Source organism: Prionailurus viverrinus, chromosome A3, assembly GCF_022837055.1.
Source record: "Prionailurus viverrinus isolate Anna chromosome A3, UM_Priviv_1.0, whole genome shotgun sequence".
NCBI lineage: Eukaryota > Metazoa > Chordata > Mammalia > Carnivora > Felidae > Prionailurus > Prionailurus viverrinus.
In genome coordinates this window covers 35,353,045-35,375,926 of record NC_062563.1, presented here as the reverse complement: position 1 = coordinate 35,375,926, position 22,882 = coordinate 35,353,045, and the positions used below count along the sequence as shown (strand labels likewise).

Sequence of the window (22,882 nt, the reverse complement as noted above, 5' to 3'; positions counted from 1 at the left end):
GTGGCAAACACAGCTGTGTTAAGCACAGCCCCGATGCGGGGCTTGAACCCATGAACCGGGAGATCATGATCTGAGCCGAAGCAGACACTTAACCGACTGAGCCACCCAGGTGCCCCTTTGCTAAGTACTTTGGATTTTACTGTGTTGGGAAGCCTTTGGCGGGTTCTGAAGAATGGAATAATATGATTGGATTGAGTTTTTAAAGGTTTAGTCTGGCTGCTGTGTGGAGCATAAACTCTATGCCACTGAGTAGAAAGAAGACTAGTTAAAAGTCAACTGGCATTGTCTAAGAGGACATGATGTAGGCTTGGATACTCTGATGAAGACAGAGATGGTGAGAAGTGATTTATTCAGGACTTATTTTGAGGCTAGATCTTGTAGGTTTTGCTGATGGATCAGAAGTGATGTGAAAGAAAAAAGAAGTTTTTCTTCTTTTTGGGGTTGAAGATTTGGGTGAATAATGGTACCATTTTCCAGGCTGAGAAAGGAACAGGTCTTCGGGCAGGGAGAATCGAAACACATTGTACATATACATTTGAAAGGCCCATTTAGTATCTGAATGGAGACTTCCATCATAGGTCTGTAGTTGAAGTCAGAGGTTATGAGTGGAGAATTTGAAAGCTACGTGTGTACAAGAAACGTAAGCTATTGGCCTGGATGAGTGCACTTCCTCTGACATCCAGGGCTGGGAAAGATATGGGTGATTCTCTATTGTACATACCTGGAGGTGGAAAGGCTGGGAGGTAGGAGTAGCCTATCTTCTATTTTACAATTATTGCCAAAGTATTATTCTAGCTGGTTATTTGGACCAATTTACATTCCTCCCAGAAGTTTATATCTAAGAATGCCTTGTGCACCACATTCTCAATCATACTTGATAATGACAGACTTTAAACTTAGATTCTGTCATTTGTGAAATGATGAAGCTATGAGTTTTAGATGTGTCAATGTAATTTCATGGACTTTTAGGACTTTAGAAATAATGAAAGACACATCTCTAGCATAACATTTATCACACTGCCAAGGAACTGCTGGGCCTTGTCCTTCAACAGATCACAACTGCCTTACTTACTTTTGAATCCTCAACATCTGGCACAGTGCTTGGCACCCAGTCAGCCCTCTATACACTTTAAGAAATGAAGGCAGAGGGGCTAAATACTAGTTGAATGACTGAATGAACCCTGACAAGTTACAAGCAGAGAAGCTGAGGCCCAGGAATATAGTCCCTTGCTCAAGGTCACATAGTAACAGGGTAACAAGAATCAAATCAAAATTGCAAAGGCTGTATTTTCTATCAAGGCACCCCTCATTTTACTTTAATTCCATGTGATATAGCAGAAATGATAATACTCAGAAAACTGGCAGAGAGGTAAGTAACGAAGCACTCTTGCTGAAAGTAGGTATTTGGGGCCTTAGCAGAAAGTTTAAGTGTACATCTTCAATCAAGGGAAAACTCTATTGACTTGGAAAAATATCCAGGGTGGGTCACGGGGTGTGGTGGGCCAGCAGTGTATCCACAGGTTTTATGTGGGTCCAGAGAATATACAAACCTTTCAGTCACATTCACTGAGATACAAAGAAAAAAAGAACTAATGGAGGCCATGATACTCATGGGCACATGGGAGGGAAAGAACTTGAATCTGAATCTCTTTTCAACTCTTTACTGGGACACAAAGCTGAGGCTCTAGCTCAGGTATCTCTTGCCTCAGGACTTCCTGTCCAGTTAAATTAGCATCATCTCTCCTGTCCTTGGAGGGTGCTTCCCACTGCTATGAGATGGATCTTAAATTTCCTGTCCATGCCTCTTCTTTGTCGAATTATTGGAATGGACAGCACACTGTTTCCAATGTTTCACTGAAGGAGGCAAACGTTCAGAAACCCCAATAATTTGCTAAATTAATTTCTGACTATTTAATTTCATATCAGTTGCATTTGTCTTCTCTACCAGAAGCCTAATGATGAGAAGGCTCACCAAATCATGTATTAAAATTCACTTGGCTTGGCAAAACAAAAAAGGAAAAACAGGAGGGATACATTTTATAGGAAGTGAAATTCTTTCCAGAATTGCAAACAGAGACTGGATGGGCATTACTGCATTTTAAGCATTATGCAATATTAAAGATCGAAAACAAGAGAGTACACTGGGAGAACATCACTATAATGTGTTTAATACAGGGAATTTAACATTATAACTCAGGCAACATGAGCAAATTCTGATGTAAGGTAAAATTTATACTGACTCAGAACAGGAAAAAAATAAAATCAGTCTGTTAAGAATCCTTGGCTCTAGGGAGCTCCAAAACATTTAAAGATATGTCTAACTAAAAATCCAAGAATGTTTAAAGTTGCATATATTCTTACTTTTCTTTAATAAAGAAAATTCTCTTCTTTTACTTGTGTTACCTTTTTTCTTCAAATCTTCATCAGGCTCATACATCTCGATGATCTGCATTGCCCTTTTAGCATCATAAAATGGGAACAAAATTTCATTCAGTCGAGGGTCTCGCTGATGCTACGATGAGAAAGTAACTCCATTTAGGTTGACATTTCTCACCCTTGGGCATGACACATCACTAAAGGACAGAATTTCTAAAATAAGATATATTTAGAATATCACATTTATAGTTAACAAAGATAGGATTTCACTGTCCCTAAAATATATTTCAAAAAAGTCCAAATTTGGGAGTGCTTTGTTGGTTTCCCTCACTGAACTAGAGAGAGAATATAGAACATACTTTTTTTTTTCCCTTCAAAAGCTAAAGGATACATAAAATGGTGTGCATGTCAGTTGTATGGTCTTCTAGTTTCCATACCACAGATAAAAAATTTGGCATATCTACAAAAAGTGAGATAAAAAAATCTTTGGGTGGGGTGGGGAAGCAAAAACAAAAGCAAAAACAAACAAAAAACAAAAAAAAAACCCAAATAACTCAAATAGCTAACACACTAATTTAAGTGCCTAAAAAAGAAAAACAATAGCAACAGTAACAAAAAGAAAAAAAAAACCCTAAGTCTAAAAAAACCCATAAGGTTAAAATCCCTAAGGTTAGTATTTCATTTTCATTATATATATATTTTTTACATAAACAAAAGATTTCTTGGGCAGTCTGCAGACTTCATTTTCTTGAGTAAATATTTATCAAATCGAACCAATTATAATAGTGATGACAATCAGCACAAGGATATGTATACATTATCGACAATATGGAAAATCTGTATTTGAATATCAGTAGTTCATAAAGTCTTTTTCACTATGAACTAGAACTCCGTTTGCTCTGAAAAAACTCTCTGGGGATGGGGCGGGGGGCAGTCCATGAATGATTAAGGCAATGAGGATGCTGGTAATACCATGCTTTTCAAAGCAACACCTGGATGCTCATGGTAGTACATGGGGCACCAGGAGCTATACTATTTCTGGAGTTCTGACATCCAAATTTTCACAGCAGTGGTGAAAAAAGTCCAATTTACTGACTCAGCTACAATCTTTTGTATTTGTGTCTGCGGGCCTATATCTGGAGACAGTGGGTCCATTAAACTTCCTTATCATTCACCGTGGATCAGAGAACCAAACACTGTGACCCTGGCCATATGTTAAATATATAATTTCAGTGGAAATAATGGCAGATAAGCAGATGTGAGCAAAGAAACCTGGTCAACAGGTAGAACCTTGACAATAATTCTTTACCCAAATATATGCACAGACATTGAGAAACAGTACTGAGAAGTATTTAAGAAACAATTGTTCAAAGTTCATATGGATTTCCCTTCCCCATTTGTTTTGAAATGAACGTTTGAAAAAGTGGGCAACACAGAATGAATGCTGTTGGCCAACGGAACACGTGTGATGTAATTTCTTCAAGCACTTGTGGCCTAGCCTATTCTGGTCCTCCCACCTCTTCACCCAGTTAAGAGTGTTAACTCAAAAGGAATTGTTATCCTTTGGTCAGTTTATCCCAATGAAGCATGCTTCTGTTGTAATCTAAGAAATTACGGCTCATAACAGCTCACATCCATGCATGTGCTAGAGCAGAAACTGTTATAGTAACAACAGGCCTTGAAACCATAAGAAACAAAACTCATGGGGTATGCAGAGAGAAACTAAGAGGTGGACCGTGGAATGCCAGGCACGTGAAGGCATGCTACAATCTTATTTATGAAACGGATGGGCATCATGCAACTCTGGAGCCCACTATTCAAGGAGATGACAAGCACCACCCCTCTGGTGAGAATGCATTGTTTTCAAAACAAACAAAAAAACGAACGAACAAAAAGCTCTTTCTAGGCACATTTCTTCTCCCGTCCCTGTAAATAACAGCACGGAAGAAGATGGATGTGGAGGTAAAGGTCCTTTTTAGACTCCATTGCAGTTATGCTCATGGTTGGCCACTGGATTTCTCTTTGTTCAAAGTAAGCTTTTGGTTTAAAGATGTGCTCGTTGGTAGGAATTCTGGACTCATGGAGATAATGGGGCAAATCCATATGAATTAAAAAAGTGAGAGAAAGAACAGAGTAAGCTGGAGGGGAGAGAAGAGATTAAGTTAGGGAAAGGAGAGGAAACCCAGATGCTCCTCTGTACTTTTTATATGCGTGTATGTGCACATGAGCCCTGTGTGACTAATACTTGTAGTGTGATCTGTTGATGGCAGCAGCAGTAGCATCTCCTGCACCTGGGAGTTAAAATGCAGACTCTCAGCCCCCACCGAAGACCTACCAGATCTGATTCTCTGGGGTGGAACCTGTGAATCTGTGTTTTAATGAGCTTTCCAGGTGATTTTGACGTGTTCAAGTTTAAGAAACACTGTTCTAATGTGTAAAAGTATGCATTTTAACATATTTGCAGAAGAGTAAAACAATAACAATACCCCCTCCCCCCCCAAAAAAAACACCTAAGTCCTGCAAGGATAGAATGCTAAATGTTTGAGATGTCCTTCTTATTAAACCGTCTTAAAATTTATTGCCAAAGCATGATATCCACTAGAACATCCTGCCTGTCAGAAGCAAAAGCTAGGAAAACCAAGCCCTAAAACGGCTGTATCATAAGCCCCTACTTGTAAATTTGCAGGAAATAAGCATTAAAAGCAGACAGTATGAAACTGCCTTTGTCTTTGCATCTGCTCCACCAGATAAAGTAACTGTCTGCTTCACTAAAATTTTCATGTTTCAAAAAGGAAGCACGGTGGAATCTGGATAATCCGAGACAAGGAAGCAAATAATAAGATTTGCATTAGAGTCACAAAACTATAATTTTTATATGAAAAAACAAAGAGGGAAAAGATAATTTCCAGGTGACCTCAGAGTAATAAGGTTGCAGAAGAGTTCCACATGGACATAAGCACAGTGTGGAAAATGCTTCACAACTCTGAGGGATCATCTGTTTTCAGTGGGGATTCAGGGGAAGCAGTGTACCTAGGACATTCACCCCTGGAGATCCAGAGCTTTGTTAAGTGATGTCAACAGCTTCTGAAAATAATCACAGAACGGTGCTCATGTGAATGGGGAGACAGTGATCATTACTCAATTATTATGTCTTTACTCTTATTGAGAAAAGGCATCCATTGGCTTTATCCCAACAGAATTGGGAGAGATGGATGTTGACAACAAATATTCAGAAGAGATATAAAGAAGATGAAGGAATAATTTGCAAGGGTAGGCTTACCCATAAGACTAAGAAATACTTCCTTCTCTTTCTGTGTCTATGTATTCAAGAATAAAGATATTGTCAATGGAAGGAGATCTCATGCCCTTTCCTATATTCTTTCAACTGCAAAATAAAAACAAACAAAGAAACAGGTAGGTTTAGCCCTAAGGCAATCATATAATGGGTGTGAGGTGGGGAGTGGGGGAAGGGGTGCAGATCACTAGCAACAATAAAGCTAATTCTGGATTATTACTGTCATCTAAGACTTTTTTTCTCTTTTCCTCATTTTGATCTATTCTCTCCAGCCCTCCATGCATCTCCCAATTCTGTAGCCCTGCCCTCTCAGTTATCATCTTTGTGAGATAATGAAGATAACTGAAATCCATTTAGCTTCTTATTGGAAACAGGCAAAGAGAGGTGAAATTAGCTGAAGCTCAGGGACATGAATCAGCCCCACCACAGATAGAGACCTGAGCTGGGAGCAGTATCTAACCAAATGGCAGCTCACAGTGGTTTATTCTTCTACCAGCTCTCCCAGACTCTGGTTTATTATTTTCAAAAAATAGGAAAAGTTTCTCTTGGTCCACTGATGGGACCAAGAGACACAGCTGTGGCAAAATTTTAGATCTGAGTGGTGGATTTCCATGACTAAATCCATTATGGAGAAGTAACAGAAGGTATACGATGCTCTCACATTCTTCCCATTCATGCTAAGCATTCCAAGAAGGAATCTAGATAATCTATTAGGACAGTGCTTCACAAACTTTAAGGTAAAGACAAATCACCTGGAGATGTTGTTAAATGCAGATTCCAACTCAGTAGGTCTGGGTGGGACCCAAGATTCTGCATTTCTAACAAGCTCCTACAGGATGCTGCTGCTGCTGGTCCACAGATCACACTTTGGGGAGCAATGAATAAAGAGATACTGAGAAGCAGATGAGAAGCAGGTCTAAAGCTACCAATGAAAAGCCAGTAGGTATTTATGACATGGATAGGGAGGGGGTGGTACAAACCCCCCTACATGGTGACCAAGGTAATAAGTGGCCAGTAGTCTCTCCTATCATTACAGCTTCCTGGAGATACATGTTAGCACACTGAACATAAAATTTCATCTAAGGAGTAAAAGGATTTACAAACTGGAAAGTGGTGGGAGGCAGCATGACTTTTTTCCCTATTACCTATTCTAATTGGCTAATGCTGGTGTGTGTGTCTACTGATTTTCGCATTATCAGTCATTTCTCTGGTTACTTTGCTGAACTCTTATTCAAAGAGATTTCTAGTTGACAGTTTTTGATATTCAGGGTACCCAATCATTATCTGCAAATAATGAGTAGGACCTCATCTTTCTGTATTCAGTAGACTCATTTATTTTTCCTATCTTATTGCATAATCTGGGGCTTCTAATACAATGTTGAATTATGGCTTGTTGACACTATATGGCTAAGGAATTTTGAAAAAGTTTAGATCTAAGCTTTTGGAGCCATAGACCCTTACACTGCAATGCCTGCTTCCTTCTTGAGTCAATGTTGTCTCCTTTCATTATGGGTTTCAAAGGTGCTCTACCTTAAGGGTGCTTTTGGTTCTGGAGAGAGAAGAGGGGGTCACTGTAGGACTCAAAAGAGAGGTTGCAAGGAGCTGGCAGAATGTTCTCTAAGTTTCACAAACTTCTTCAAGGACACATTCAGATTTCTATCTAGTCTTTCCAATTCAGTTCACTAGGACAGAAAAGGAAGAGATTCAGGCAGACACTTTGATTAAAAATAAAGGTTGCACACTTTCCTGGACCATCTTGTAGTCTTTATGATCTAACAAAATCTAGAATCCCACTGATTCCATCTGTCCCATTTCAAAATTAAAGGTGCTTCCTTACTGTGAATGAAAAGCCAAACAGAAGAAAATATAAGAACCAATGAGTGCTAATGGCCCCTGTGATAGCAATGTATAAAAGTTTATCAACTAATAGTATTTTAAGAAAGAGTTTGGATGGCAGAATGTACAGATGATCACATATTTTAATATTTAATGTTATATCTTAGACTTGCAAGAATTGCAAGTGATTACTGGGTAGGTTTACAAAAACTAAGGGGAAAGCCTTAAGAGCCCATGAACGCCGCACCTAACCTCAAGACTTCAGAACTCTTTATTTTCACAGTGACACACATAGAAAAGTCTCTGTCATGTTTAATAGATGGCTGGGTGTCAGTTCATCCCAGAGTGTGCAAGAGACCTTGTTTTTAGGAAGCAGCAAACTAATGATATAAATTTTGTCCATGCCTCTAAAAGGTCTTCCTTCTTTAGCAAAAAGCAAGATATTCCTGCCCATCTCACCAAAACTTAAGATGATCAGTGACCCCAAGTGCATGAAGAAGCTGAGAGAAATAAAACAATAAATCTTAAAAATAAAGAAGAGGAGGGAGGAGTTAAGGAAACAAAGCAAGGCAACTTGAGCAACGGTGGCACAGGAATGTGGATATTATCTGGGTAAAGATTATAAACATAGTATTCGCATGACCAAAAACTAGTGGGGTGGAAAGACTTGAAATGTTTTCAAGTAAAATAAATATTGTATTGTACTGAAAGGCTTATTTAAAAGTGGAGGTGAGGCATCTGTGCTGATAAACGGAGTGGTTAGTCTTTCCTGAACATGGGCTTTTAGGCTCTCGATATCAGAGCTTTGAAAGGGTAACCCTGCAAATTGGGAGCCAGTAAGTCCTAAAAAGGCAAGAAAAGAGAAGCCCATTGGCAAAGATGTGATTTGTCTCTACATCCTGGCAAATCACAGCCTGCCTGTTGCCTGTTCTTTGGGGCAATACCTCCTGTCTGGCATGATACTCTCTCTTCTAATGTTTTCTTTTTATATGGTATAAGGGTTAAATTATATTAAAAATTGCTTTGAAACAAAAATACATTGTCCCTTCCTCACTGAAACTTATTAATGTGGTAGAAAAAAAGTAAATTTTCCATTTTGGATTAGCAAAAACTTCAAGGGGTTTCACTGAACAGAACATTCTTCTCTACGTTCATAAAGAAAAAAAAAGTTAATTTTAGCTGTAAGAAAAGTTGCAACTTTTACGTGTTCTAAAATATATTTTTCTCTTGTGCTTAAGCAAATGTTGTCAACCAGTTTTGGTTGTTAAGTGAATCATATTCTAAAATGAGCCCTAAGCTTGTTATAAAAATAAAATGTAAAAATTTAACCTGCAATCTAATTGGCCTAGTATGTACTATATTTTCACCCAGGAACTCCAGTGTTGTGCTTGTTGTCAAAATATTCTATTTGAACCTACATACTGTCCTTACATGCAATCCATTAAAAGACAAAAATAAAGCTTTCCAGTCCATGCAAAGGTATGAGAAAAAGTTAGCAATGGAGAATCCAACTACAGTGTGGTAATCTCAATCCATTCTCTAATGAGATCAATAGGAAAAAAAAAAGTACCTTCAATATCATCTTGCAAAAACACAGACACATTTAATTAAATGAATATATTATAAAATCCACACGCACACAAAGAACCAGAGCTACACATCCATAGCGAGAAAACCAACAGAAAAAAGCAGTGTGCAAAGCCAACGTGTCGGAAGCGCATGGACACACAGGAGCAGCAGCTGATTTTTGCACCTGGTAAAGAAAGCCATCTGGAAAGATCAGCAGGTCAGAAGCAAAGCGAATAAGGGCATATGATGCGGGCATATGATGCGGACATGCAATGGGGACACTGGAGGAGGCAAGCCACTGCACACAGACTTTATGGAGTTAATGTATGAAAAAGCTTACTTCATTTAGAAAGCTCACTAATTGGTCTACCGTTAAATAATCAGTTTTGTCTCCATTGCTGAAAAGAAATTTATTAGAAAAAGTAAGTTTTTGTATATGATGCTACAAGTAGGTACGATTTACATGTTGACATTTGTTGATGATAATTCTAAACTTATCTTCTAACCCTGAGGTAGTGGTGCACTCTTAAAATGGCCAGAGACTGTTTGTAAGAACAAAACAAACAACCCAACAAGAGAAAGAAAACACTCCCATTAGCTCAGAAAATGTCTGCAATTCTTCTTTAGTATTATCAAAAGATGTTATTTTTCAAAACAACATGTAAGTCATCCATTTGAAATAACTGGAATGAATGAACTTTTCAACGACATAATAACATTCCATAATTGAATCTAGTTAGTTCACATAATGGGTTAATACCTAAAGGAGCAGGTTAAAATTGTAGGTAGTTAGTAAAGCCAATGCAAGGGGCGGGGGGATAGTTCCAGGTGCTGCCATTAATTTTTGTAAAAGTTTCTCAAAAAGTCAGAGTGAACTTTTACGGTCATAAACTAAGGGCTGAAAATGTAACCCTGACTAGATACTCCTCCAGACTCTCAACACAGTATATTAAAATATTATGACAAAAAGGTGTCTTAAAAATCTAAAAGGACAAGAACTCCATAAATGGAACTTACATTTTTTTAAAAAGATCCTCTATATCTGTTCGAGGACAAATCTTTTGTGTCAGTTCATAGAACTTTTCATAAGTAAATGCTGCAGGCTCGATTTCATCATTCTGTAAAGAACAAGAGGGTGTCATAACTCCTGCCACATTTTTCTCGTGAAGGCAAAGAATCCACAGGATCATGAAGCAAAGCAATGACCACCTGGGATCCCAGGGCCTCAATCTCTGACTCTTACTGACAGAAGCCAGAAGGCTAAGTCCAACTGTGGCCAGGCCATCCTGCCAGCACACCAGCATGTGTAAATGGGCATCTCTTGTTACCATGTGGCCGTGATCTGTGGGTTCAAACACTGGCTACGGCTGGGCTTGCTCTGGGCAACACCCCATAAAATATAAAGAAACATTTCTTCTTTCTCTCCACGATGTAGAAAATCATGTGCCTGCCTAAAGGCTGCTGAATAAATCAAAGCCAGTGTTTACTTACGCTTATCTTATGAATTTCCACAAGACCACATGAAGCTGCTCAGGACAACCACATAAAATTTTCCTTCACATACTGCAGTTTGTATTTCAAGTAGGATTTGTTAAAGTAGGAACAGGCTTAAATCTGTCTTGCAGTCAATCAATTAATTTCAAATACTCTAAATCCAAGGGGCCAAGAACACAAATGGTTTGTGTAGGGAGGAGTGCTTTACAAAGTACCCCACAGCCACCTTGAAGAACACTGACATTGTGCTTGGTCGAGGCGATGTGGACAGGCTTCTTGAAAATAAGCTTCCCACCAGCTGTGTAGAAGAGTAGCCTTGCTGACATTTCTTTTTCTTAATGAAACTGACAAAAACATTTTGAAGTACACTGTTTGAATTTGGAAACATTTAGGTTAAATGCCCAGGGAACAAAAGGCAGGCAGGAAGGAGAAAATTACCTGTACTATATGTGACTGAAACTAGTTCTGAACCTAAATGAGATCAGTGTTACATAAATAATCTGGCTTATTACATATGAGAACATAACTAGACAAAATCGTTTTACAAAACACATAATTAAACTAATAAATACCTTTCCACTGGGAAGACCTAACTCCTTGAGTGCTTGAAAGATCACCTTTTCTGTTTTCCCCGATGCAAAGGTTCTAGTAATACTAGGGCAGAAAATAAAGAAAAGTCAAGTTATTGTTAATTCTAATTTCGTGGAGGCAAAAATCTAAGAAATACTAGGGATGTGGGATGGGGGTGGAGAAAGGAAAGGAAAATACAATTCGTTTTCATTTCTGGGTGTTTTTCACTTCACTAACTCTCTTCTGCAATATCCCTCTGGTTCTGCTAGTGAAGCAACTTGATTCTAAGACAGGTGTCTCCCTGGTGATTGTGAACACAAGAACCCCTGGGAGAGCAGTGCCTGGGTGGCTCAGTGGGTTAAACATCCGACATTTGCGCAGGTCATGATCTCAGGGTTCGTGAGTTTGAGCCCCACATCTGTCAGCACAGAGCTTGCTTCAGATCCCCTGTGCCCCTCCCCTGTTCACGCTCTCTCACCCCTCCACCCCACCCCCCAAAAGCCCTGGGAGATACATGTTGTTGGACAAAAACAATGACAATGGACAAAAACAATTCCTCTTTCTCAGGGAAGAGGAATATGGCAGACGGGACAGTAAGTCTAGAATAAAACCTCATGTTGACACTATATAGGTTTGGGGAAAAAAAGTAGTCCCCTAAGAAGTCAGTCTAGGCTGGTGATGGCCCTTATGCCTTGGTACTATAGCAGACATGCATTATCAGACATATTTTGAAAAAAAATTTTTTTTGAGCTAAGTACGCTTGAACTACTCTGAAGTGCCAGCTGCCTCAAGGCTTAGGAAGTTTATTGAAAAAGCAAAGGTGTGGTGGGAAGGGAGTTAGGGGAACACTTATTCAATGTTTCCACAGAATCTTGGCTTTCCCCTGACACAAGGTAATTTTAAATAATGATGCTGCCTTTTAACTAGGATGGTGTGCATCGAGCCTATTTCCTATGAGAAATGCATTGGTGACATTCAGAATGACCCAGTGAGGTGTCATGCTGGCACCCTAGAATTCATGTTTGGCTCTGAGCCATGCCCTAGCCAACCAAAGGAAACTTCTGTTATTCTGTGATTGGAAGCCCAGGTAAGCTTTCACCATAACGGAAACTTTAATTTCAAAAGTCCAACCTGAGGACAGAGCTTACTTTCATCCGGGAAGCTTGGCTTCGGAATGCCTTCGGTGTGAGCACAAGGAGCTTGGTAGCAGTGCCTCCCCATGCCCCAACCCTGTCATGCACTCTGCCATTCATATTAAGTGGAGGCCGGCTCCAAATGCAAGCACTAAGCGCCAAGTATTCTTGATGAGTGGGAAAACACACCTCTTCAACTGCAGAATACAACTTCCCAAAATAGATTGGGAAGATCTAACTTTAGGTAAAGGAGTTGTTATGTGTTCATTCAAAGCTTTGTTGTTTCATACTCAGTCCAAGAATACTTAGAAGTACATTTTTAAGAGCGCTTGAGACAGCTGTATTCAAGTATAGGGAGGCCCACGGATTCTCTTTAACAAATCTACAGACATGGTAGAGCATATGTGTTTGACATCAAGTAAACCAGTTTCTAGGATAGAGGGTGTTATGTCCACATTTTCCACTTCTCTAGTTCATGGAATTTTCATGCACTGAATTGGGGTGAGACGCAATTTACCTGACCTTTATAAAACAGGAAAGTAGCTAATCAGTGTTCTCAATCTCTTTTTTTTTTAAGTATGTGTTAACATGAGAGCTACAGGCCCCAGCATCCCCAGATTTGGGACAGGAAGAAACTGTTTGTACAGCAACCTCAGGGGTATCTCAGTGAACTCGAGCTTTGGTTAGGTTGGATAGGCCTGAAAAACGACATGAAAACTGATTGACGTGGTCATGAATGTAGCAGGTACAGGGCCTGAGCCTTTCTGGGTGTGGGTTGGAGGGTAGGGAGGAAAGGAAGAGACTATAGGAATAGAATCTTTTGGCTAGAGCTTGTTGAAGTACCAAGACATGAACAGGAAGTAGAACAAGAATGTCTCATGGGAGGAGGAGGTCTATGCATTAGCACTTGGGGCTAGGGGGCAGGTAAACAGATTGAGAGAGAAAAAGAAGGAATTAGGGTGTCCAGTGCCAGGAGAGAAAGAAATCCATGTAGGGATATACTAGTGAGGGCAAAGTCAGAGCCCAACAACATGACTGCACAGGAAATAAAGGTGAGAAATGGTATTATGGCCATAGGGGCTCTTTCTCTGGCCTTCTTTTCTGAGGGGGCTTGGGCTGGGCAATGTCACCATGGATTTGCTCACCTCATTCTGACGGAGACCAAACCCAGGATGGAAAATAGAAGCAAGGAAGTTGAAAAGACCATTCCCCTGATCTATCTAATAAAGTGCCTTTATTGCCTTTGCTTCAGGCAGCTATCAGAATCAGCCTTGGGCCTTAAAATGGATTCACTCAGAGGTAAGGCGGGGGGGGGGGGGGGGGGGGGGGGTTGTGGCACAAAGGTGAATTCTTAGAGTTTCCGGTTACATTAGAGGCCCAGCAGAATACCTTTTAACAGGGTCCTGCAAGAAACACATGTATCACAACCTGGGGACATTTTTACATACCATCATAGGCATTTCGTAGGAGAGTATTTAGAAAGGACTGTGATTTATTCAACTCTTATATATAGCCTCACACCCACAGAGTACAGGTTAGTGCTTCATGGCTAACAGATACTCAATGAGTTTTTGTTGAATCATAATAAACCACCTTCCCCAAAGGAAATGCTACAAAAGCAAACAACCTTGAGTGGAGCCCAGTCCTATTAGAGTCCTGGTTCAATTCCATGTTCCAGCAGACTTTACAGGTGATAAAGACAGAAATGATCCTGAAAAAACCAAGGGAGTCTCACTCTTTGTCCTCAATGGGCCTACAATCTATTCCATGGTTTTAACACCATTTTTTGAAACACTCAGGTCAGACTCATGGAGTGAAGCCTCAGCAGAGTCCTACTAAATTTGTTGAAAAACTAGGACTTCAGGACACGTACAGATTACATAGGAGTTGGGCTACCATGATCATACCTGAGGCTCTCAGCCTTCCTCTTTAATACAACTGGTCTCTTTTAAGACTACTTCCTGCCACAGCCCATAATTTTTGTCTGGCTACTATTTCCCGACTCTCTAGCCATTGGTTACAACTCCAGGTTACAAGGAATAAGAAATGGCAAAGAAAAGAGTGATTTTCAAAAGCCTTGGTCTAGGTGAGAAGATAAACTGAGTAGGAGTTTGTAGGTTTGAGAGAAAAGCAGACTGTGTAAGTTTATGTACATAGAAAGAAAAGAGGGAGATAAAGAGTTAAGACTTTCCTCATTAATCATTCCTGCAACTTCCTGGATATTATATTTTGGTTAATACTCAAGAGCAGGGGCCATTCCCAAGCTATGTAACGACTATGAAGCCAGACCCTTTTTAACAGCATGCACACTATAGTAATAGTTTCCATTTTAGGAACTCCAGAATGATAGTGATAAAATGACATTTTAAAAGTGTTTACTCTTCATATCCATTAAAACATTCAGAACAATTTCCACCTAGCCCTTGGCAGCTCATCTACCAGAAGACTTACCGCTTTTTTCTGGCTTGCTATCAATTCTCCATCAACTTTAACAAATTGCCCCCAAATAACAGATGTCTTGTGTCAAACACCTGTTAATACTGGCAGGCACCAAAGAGTTCATGGCAAAGAGAGCTAAAGAAAACGACATAAGGATGGTAATAATTTTGCATGTGAACATGCTAAAGATCTTTGAAATCATAAAAGACTTCCAATCTTGTCTAACAATGGCTTGATTAGTAGGATACATATAAATGAAACCAGAATTGCTAGTTAGAAGTGCTTTGATTGCAATCTATGTGTTTCTACTTCGTCCATTTCCTGAACCTTATCTTGGAAGAGAAAGCAGGACAGTAAAGCATGTAAAAACAGATCCAATATACATTTCTATTCACACTGCTGTCTGTGCTAAGTTTAAAGAAAAATTTTAAAGAAAAATGTACTTAGCTGTAGGATGCTGGGATACATTAAAATAATTGTCCTGCTATTGCTCAACAGAGCAAAGGATTTTAAATTTTTTGTTTTATGTTTATTTATTTTTAAGAGCGTGAGAGACAGAGTGTGAGCAGGGGAGGGGCAGAGACAGAGAGGGAGACACAGAATCTGAAGCAGGCTCCAGGCTCTGAGCTGTCAGCACAGAGCCCGACGCAGGGCTCAAACACACGGGACATGAGATCATGACCTAAGCTGAAGTTGGATGCTTAACTGACTGAGCCACCCAAGTGCCCTGCAAAGAATTTTAAGTGAAATAAAGATCAGTGTAAAGTATCTTTGCCAACAATTATCAATCAAGGGTGCTAACTGGGTTTTTTGTTTTTGTTTTAAGGTCTACTTTTTTCTAGAGTAGACACAAAATTGATTTGCTAGTAAGTTAACAAAAAGCAGAGAATCATACATCTCGATTTGTAAAGACCACAACACATGTGTAAGGTCTACAACTTGGTAAGCCCTCAATAAAAGGTTAAGTAAAAATACTGTCCATGGTCTTATGATTCATATGCTTTTAATTTCCTCATTGATATTTCTGTCATGTCACATGGGCTGTTACAGAACACAGAATTAAGAAAAATGATGACTTCTAGGACAGTTCTGTTAAATGCGAAAAGAGCGATTTTGAGAGAGTATAGTGATAACCTTATGGGGAAACAGAACGGAAATGTCAAGGCAGAATGAAGTGCCTGGCAGAGAAGGAGATGGAGAAAAGTCAGAAATGGCTAAGTGTGATCCCCAAGCCACTGCTCAAATGCGCTTGCTCAAATGCGATGCAGCTGGGGACCTGTTCACTTCATCTCTGAAAGATAGGGCAGTTCTAAGACAAGATTCTACCTAGTAGCTCTGGGTTTTATTTGTTGCTGTTTCCGTTGGCTTCTTTGCTAAAGTGGTATCCAGAGAGGAAGTCAACATCAACGTAAGTCTGGAGAATCCTGGAAGAATGGGTTGGTATCCGGGAAACCCGGGACTAATTCAGGCTGTGGGCTTGGGCTTATGAATCCAAACACACTCCTGGTTTCATGGGGACAGATGATGCCCACTCCAGCTTCAGAAATTTCCATGAAGTGCTTACACAAATGCCAGCCAAAAAGATACCAGGAGAGTTTGGCAAATAATCCCTATTGCTGCCATCTCAAGAGCTTCTGGGTGTACCCACAGACCATTAGCAAATCCTAACACCAGAGAGGGAGTAGAGAGGCAGAAAAGAGGGAAGCATGAGGAATCCTCAGAGGGTGAAACATACCAGCTTAAGTATTAAAGAACCCATGTGGAAGACACATCTTTTTCATGTTTTCATTTTTTTCCCCTTCCTTCTTGATTCCTTTCGGGCTTTACTGCCATTGTTTTTTCACTGCCACTGTTAACTTGGGCAGAGTGAGGGGATAAAGTGACAGTTCTGAAGAGTGTGTGGTGTCAGCAATGGTACACCTAGAGATTAAGTGGCAAGAAGCCAAAGGAGTCTACCTCCCCCTTCCCACTGGCCACCAGAGGAACAGCAAGGCCCAGAACAAGCAGCACTGTCCAGAGGCACCACACTTCTGAAGACACAGTCTATATACACTTCTGCTACAGGTGCACAATACAACTTCTTTAATTTTAGCGAATGGTTGCTTAGGGCAAGTAGACGAAAGACATTAAAATCCTCAAAGCCCACTTGTTTGAAGATATAAAGAATACTGATACATCTTCGGACGTTCTTCATCAAAGCAGAGTTAATGCTACCCATTGTGAGGAAAAATGCAAGTTTACATCCACAAATGGTTTTTACAAACTGAACACAGCGTTTGATGGAGTGATTTAAAATAAGCTTCTAGAAATATCTTTAGTGAAAGCATTTAACAATCACTTGTGAAGGGCTCTCTCTTTGGTCTGGTATCATGAGGGTCAACCCAGGGTATGAAATACAGACAGGAATGATCGACTTACCTCCTAACTGGAATTTTACCATTTGTGTTGGTCATAAACGCCAATTTCATCCAGCTGGAAAACAACGGTAACAACACTGTTTTAATGTTTCTTAAGAGGAATACTTCAATCCAGGTAAGAACTTTAAAAGAAAGTTCATTCAAACAAAGAACATTTATTCTGAAGGTCAGAGACAATAATACACTGTGAGATGAATTTATGGCTGTCACAATTAGCAAATACAAATACAAGACTCTCAGTTAAATTAGAACTTCAGAAAAATAATAATGTTTTTTACAAGTATGTTCCAAATACTGCACAGGATATGCTTATGCTAAAGAACTATTACTTATCTTAAATTTAAATTTAACTGGGAGTTCTGTACTTTTCTCAGCAACCCTGGATGAATTAGAAAATTGGGTGCTTGCACTGAGCAAAAAAAATTGTGGGTACTTACTTGGTGACTGGCCTCATCCTTAATAATCTCTCCTAAGGGTGTGCCTGGGTGGCTCAGTCAGTTAAGCAACCAACTGATCTCGGCTCAGGTCATGATCTCATGGTTCATGAGTTCCAGTCCTGCATTGGGCTCCTCACTGACAGCGTGGAGCCTACTTGGGTTTCTATCTCTCCCTCTCTCTGCCCCTCCCCTGCACTCTCTTGCTCTCTCTCAAACTTAAAAAAAAAATTCTGGCAAAATATTAAAATAAAAATAATCTCTGTTAAGGTGGTAGGAAATGCAACTGCATGCTGACACCAGCCAACCTTATCCTGAGGACACATAGGGATCTCCACTCTCAGCTCCCAGTGCAGCAAAGCACAGATCGAATGGGCATCTTCCCTAACTTCCAATAGTAAGAGAAGTTCATTAACTCAAATTGACGGGAAGCAACTCATTGCTTTCCTGACACATGGGGACCCACAACGTTTATTTGTACATTGATGGGAAGACTGTTCTTAGCTATTAATTCACATTCTCATTGTTTCCAGTCAATAAAATTCTGCTAAAAGCAGAATATGACAAATTGGTAAAGTTTCTGTCCTGTATCAGTTTCCTAGAAGCACAAGTGACTCCTTTTCAACTGATGTTTTCAAGACAATAAGCGTGAGGGAAGCAGAAAGGGCAGGGAGAACAGTCACACAAAGCTGTGGTCTCTGCTGGGGCTTTAGCCTGATGCCATGGGGAGCTCTGGAGTGTGATGTGCATCCGACTTGGTGGCATGGGGGCTAGCCTTTTGTATCCTGTGCTAGCCCATCATCAGGCATGGGCTTCCCACCAGGAAGAGGGAGGAGTACAGTCTCCCAGGCACAGCGACTCCCCTTCAGCAGAGTGTAATTCTCTGTAGAAGTGGGCAGGTGTGACCTCTTGATGAGCTAACCCTTATGGTGTCTGGTGGATGGATGAACACCAGCTCTAGAAAGGGATTTGAGCATGATACCACTGGGGACAGGTAAGATCGTATGTCCAGATATGGATATTGGGGTCCCTCAGGTGTAAGTGGGCATTCTCTAAGTCTCAGATCCTTTGGATTCAATCAATACCCAAACTGTAACATCAAATATCCACCGTGGCTCTTTATTTTTAAGAAAATATGCCACAGCAACTGCAGAAGAAAAGGAGAAGTCGCTGCACAACAAAGAGGTATTTACAAGACTAACTACCCCTTACTAAGATGATGGAAAGAATATAGGAGGGATGGCATATAAATCAAAACTACTAATAGTGAATGAAGGAGGACTGGGAGCCAGGCACTGGGCTGGGCATTTTCCAGGACCTCACTGCACCTGTGAGATAATCTTGTAAAATGAGTTATGGTGACCATCTCCAGTCACAGATTAGCACAGTGAGGCACAAGGCTAAGAACTTGCCAAGAGTCACCCAACAACTAAGCAGCCCAACTAGGATCTTAGTCAAGAGCACATATTCTTAAAGCACCTGCCAAAGGGACCAAAAGTAAGGATGAAAGTGCCCCAAGGGCTGACTTCTCTTCCTCCTGCCTGACAGTCCAAGGAATCACACCTTTGCTGCTAGGCCAGGTTGAGAGTGAAGGCTTATTTCCATAATTTCTCAGTGTAGTTCCCTTCTGCACCTACAACTGCCTACCAGTGGCCCTATAATGGCAGGCGGCCCCACTCCTCTGCTGATTGCTGCTCTTTCAACAGTCTGACTTTGGCTTTGGCTAGGATTTCTACCTGAGTAACTTTCAAGTCACCCCGATGGAATAACTTCATAAGGGTTACAAACCTACCAGTGAGGTGCATCGTCACCCCCCCAACTCACCCCCCGCCGCATTTTTGGATACAGTGAACGGGGGTAAGGCCAGTATGTTTGGATCCCTGACTGTGTGCTGAACAGTCCCCGGGCCAGTGCTCTTTTTGACCCTAGCAATGGGTGCTCTTGTAAGTGCTTCTCTTGGCCACACTCCCCAATTCTCAGTTTCACACAATAGAGGCTCCAGCTACCACAGCATCCAACTACATATCTCCCTAGGCATGGAAAACTAACGATCAGCACTCTGTCTGGAGACACAAAGGTCAGTGCCTACTACCTAGAGGATACGGCAGGGGATGCTGAGGTTCCAGCATCTTCCTGCCATCAACCATTCCTTTCACATCTGTTTTGGACTACGGGTTTATCATACACACCTTGCCAAGTGGCCTGAGAGTACAGATATATATTGGGAACTTCCTCTTCAAGGTCAGGAGCATGTCAGGGGAAGACAAGTAAGATGCCGCCTGGCCATATACTAAGCCTTTATCTCCTAATCTGACCTTTTGCTTTTTAACAGCCAAGAACAAAGAGTGATATAACAAAACTCACTGTTTTTTGAGGCAGGTCATTGGACTGACATTGTTGGCCCTGAAGTTGTGTATGATTGATCTCAGTCCTTCTACCCATTGCTGAAAAGAGAAAGAGAAAGCATTCCTGATGAGTAAAACTACGAGCTAAAAATGGTGGTTTTTATTGGATAGCCTGTATCCATTTTGCATAAGAATAATGTAAACGCTTTGTTTATCTCCTCCCCACCACAGAGCAATCTTCATTCTGGTGCCATACTTTATTCTTTAATAAACAGCTTTCATTCTTTCCATGACGATAAATGTAACATCTATAGCATCATTAAATGCTGGATTGTCACAAAGGAACGCTGCCCCCTGAATGACTTGTTAAACCTTCCAGTTGTAGCCTGTTTAAATAGAAGTCCTTTTTCAGCCGCTGGCAATCTTCATTATTTCTAAGCAACATTATACAATACACTATGACATATTTAGCTATTCCCATTTTAGAAGATGAGAGCATTTGGGGTTCATCAATTTTATCATGTGATTCTATTTCAATCTAAGAATTTCTTACATATCTTACCTGTCTGTGTTTTCCAGCAAAGCCTTAAAAAGTAAAGCATGTACTGATTGCCAGGGTATCCAGAGCAAACAGTGAAGTGCTTACATAATTTCTGTTTAAGGATTTGGACCTCAGTTTTAGCTCATAACATCACTCCATGGATTTACAAGGAAAAGTGAAGGAAGACTGCATGGCAATAAAGGAATTTGGGTCTCTTAAGGACATTCTGCTAGAAAAGGCTAGCCTATGAATTAAGGCCAACTCTGCCCTTGGGTCCAACAACTGATGCCAATGAATGCCATACCAAGTTGCTAAAATAAAGAATCACACTCTTGGCAACATGCTTTGTAACAAATTGACATTGGGGGTTAAAACAGAGCTGGGGCCTCCACAAAAGCCAGTACCTCCCCTTCTTTGGTTCATAGTGTGACTGCTATAGCTTTGTGCTGAGGAAGGGGAAAAAATTTGGAGTCGACAGTAATATAGATGTATATTCAATCTGCACTGTCCAGTATGGTAGCCACTAGCCACATGTGGCTATTTAAACTGCATAAAAGTAAAATTCAGTGCTTCCCTTTCACTAACCCCATTTCAAGTGCTCCAAAGCCAACGTGGGGCTAGTGCCTACCATATCAGACAGCACATATAAAGAACATTCCCATCATTATAGAACATTCTGCCAGACAGCACAACATAATACTAGTGATTTAGTCATTGCAAAGGCCAGTGGTAAAGACTGAGTTCTATCAAATGTGTGTGGTTTTAATCTACTGTGAGAAAATAACAACATTAAAAATGTCATCTTAACCATTCTTAAGGAACAGTTAGTTCAATGGCATTAAATAACATTCACACTGCTATGTAGCCTTCACCACCATCCATCTCCAGAACTTCTTTCTTCTTGCAAAACTGAACCTCTCTCCCCCTTAAACAACTCCCCGTTTTCCTCTCCCCACCCCCAACCCTAGCAGCCACGATTCTACTTTCTGTCCCTATGAATGTGCCTATTCTAGGTTCTCCTTACAAATGGAGCCATACAGTATTTGCCCTTTGACAAATTTGCCCTATTTCACTTGGCATAATGTCCTCAAGGCTCAGGCAGGCTGCAACAGGTGACAGAACATCCTTCATTTTTAAGGCTGAATAATATTCCATTGTAGGTGTAGACCACATTTGGTGTATTCATTCACCTACTAATGGACACTTGGGTTGCTATTGTGATTAATGTGGCTATCGCAAACGATGCTTCTATGAACAGGGGTGCACAAATATTTCATCAAGTTCCTGCTTTCAGTTTTTTTGGATACTCTGAGGTGGAATTACTGGACCAAGTAGTAATTCTATTTTTCATTAAAAAAAATTTTAAAGTTTATTTATTTTGAGATCAAGTGCAAGTGGGATAGACACAGAGAAAGAGGGGACAGAGAATCCCAACCAGGCTGTGCATTGTCAGTGCAGAGACTGACGTGCGGCCCAAACTCACAAACCGTGATCATGACCTGAGCAGAGACCAAGAGTTGGACGCTTGACCTACTGAGCCACTCAGGTACCCCTCTGTTTTTAATTTTTGAGGAACCACCATTCTGTTCCCCATGGCAGCTGTGTTATTTTACATTCCCACCAACAGTGAACAGGGGTTCCAATTTCTCCACATCCTTGTTGGCACCTGTTATTTTCCGTTTTGTTTTCATGCTGACAGTAGCTATCCTGGTGGATGTGAATCTAGTAGAGTTTTGGCTTTCTTCTTTATGCTTCAATCATACCTAACGGCTTTCTAAAGAAGGACTTAGGAGCCATGAGAGGTAAATTTCCTTCCACAACTAGAAAAGGCTATTTCCTGAGGACGTAAACAGCATTGAAAGCCTCCTGATGGTGAAACCAGGATCCTGAGGCATGAGGAAGAAAGGCAATAGTAGCATTAAAGAAATGCTCAATTATTTTCATCAGCAGCCTTCACTTTCTCTGTCAGATTAAATATGGGAGTATAATTCCCTGGGGACTATCAAATAACCTGTTATTGGGCTAATAAACTACAGGCTCACACACAGTTTCCCAAGAGAAGACAGAAAAGCAAATAATTTGGTTGGCATTAACTGGGAGGCATTTTCTCAACCTGAAGGCTTGTTACGTGTTCCAAAACACAGAGTCCATGGTATCCAGGGATAAAAAAGTGGACAATTCGAGACTGTTCACTGGCTTTTTCTGAGCATTCTGATGTAGTTGTTTCTAAAAATAAATTATAGAGATACCAGGCTTTGAGGAGGCTGAAACAACTTTCACCCATCTTTTGAAAATACAATGCTGGTGAAGGTTCTTGTTTGTTGTGACCGAAAGGTCTCCATGTGTGACCTTTGAGGTCATCAGTCCAGTGAGAGTACTCGTGCATTAGTTAGGGGGAAATGCCAACAGAATCCTCACGAGCCCTAAAGGGCG

General features: G+C 40.5%; 1 protein-coding gene across 12 annotated transcripts in view; it reads right to left on the bottom strand.

The window, feature by feature from the left end:
• Positions 1-22,882, bottom strand: part of PLCB4 (phospholipase C beta 4) — a 426,835-nt gene that overhangs the window by 100,854 nt on the left and 303,099 nt on the right. For all 12 annotated transcript variants that reach the window (XM_047852988.1, XM_047852994.1, XM_047852992.1 and 9 more), the window contains 6 exons: positions 19,928-20,007; positions 17,131-17,184; positions 11,143-11,224; positions 10,094-10,194; positions 9,417-9,474; positions 2,404-2,512 (listed from right to left, as the gene is read on the bottom strand). In XM_047852988.1, coding sequence (XP_047708944.1) covers positions 2,404-2,512; positions 9,417-9,474; positions 10,094-10,194; positions 11,143-11,224; positions 17,131-17,184; positions 19,928-20,007 — 484 coding nt within the window. The remainder of the gene's footprint in view (positions 1-2,403; positions 2,513-9,416; positions 9,475-10,093; positions 10,195-11,142; positions 11,225-17,130; positions 17,185-19,927; positions 20,008-22,882) is intronic.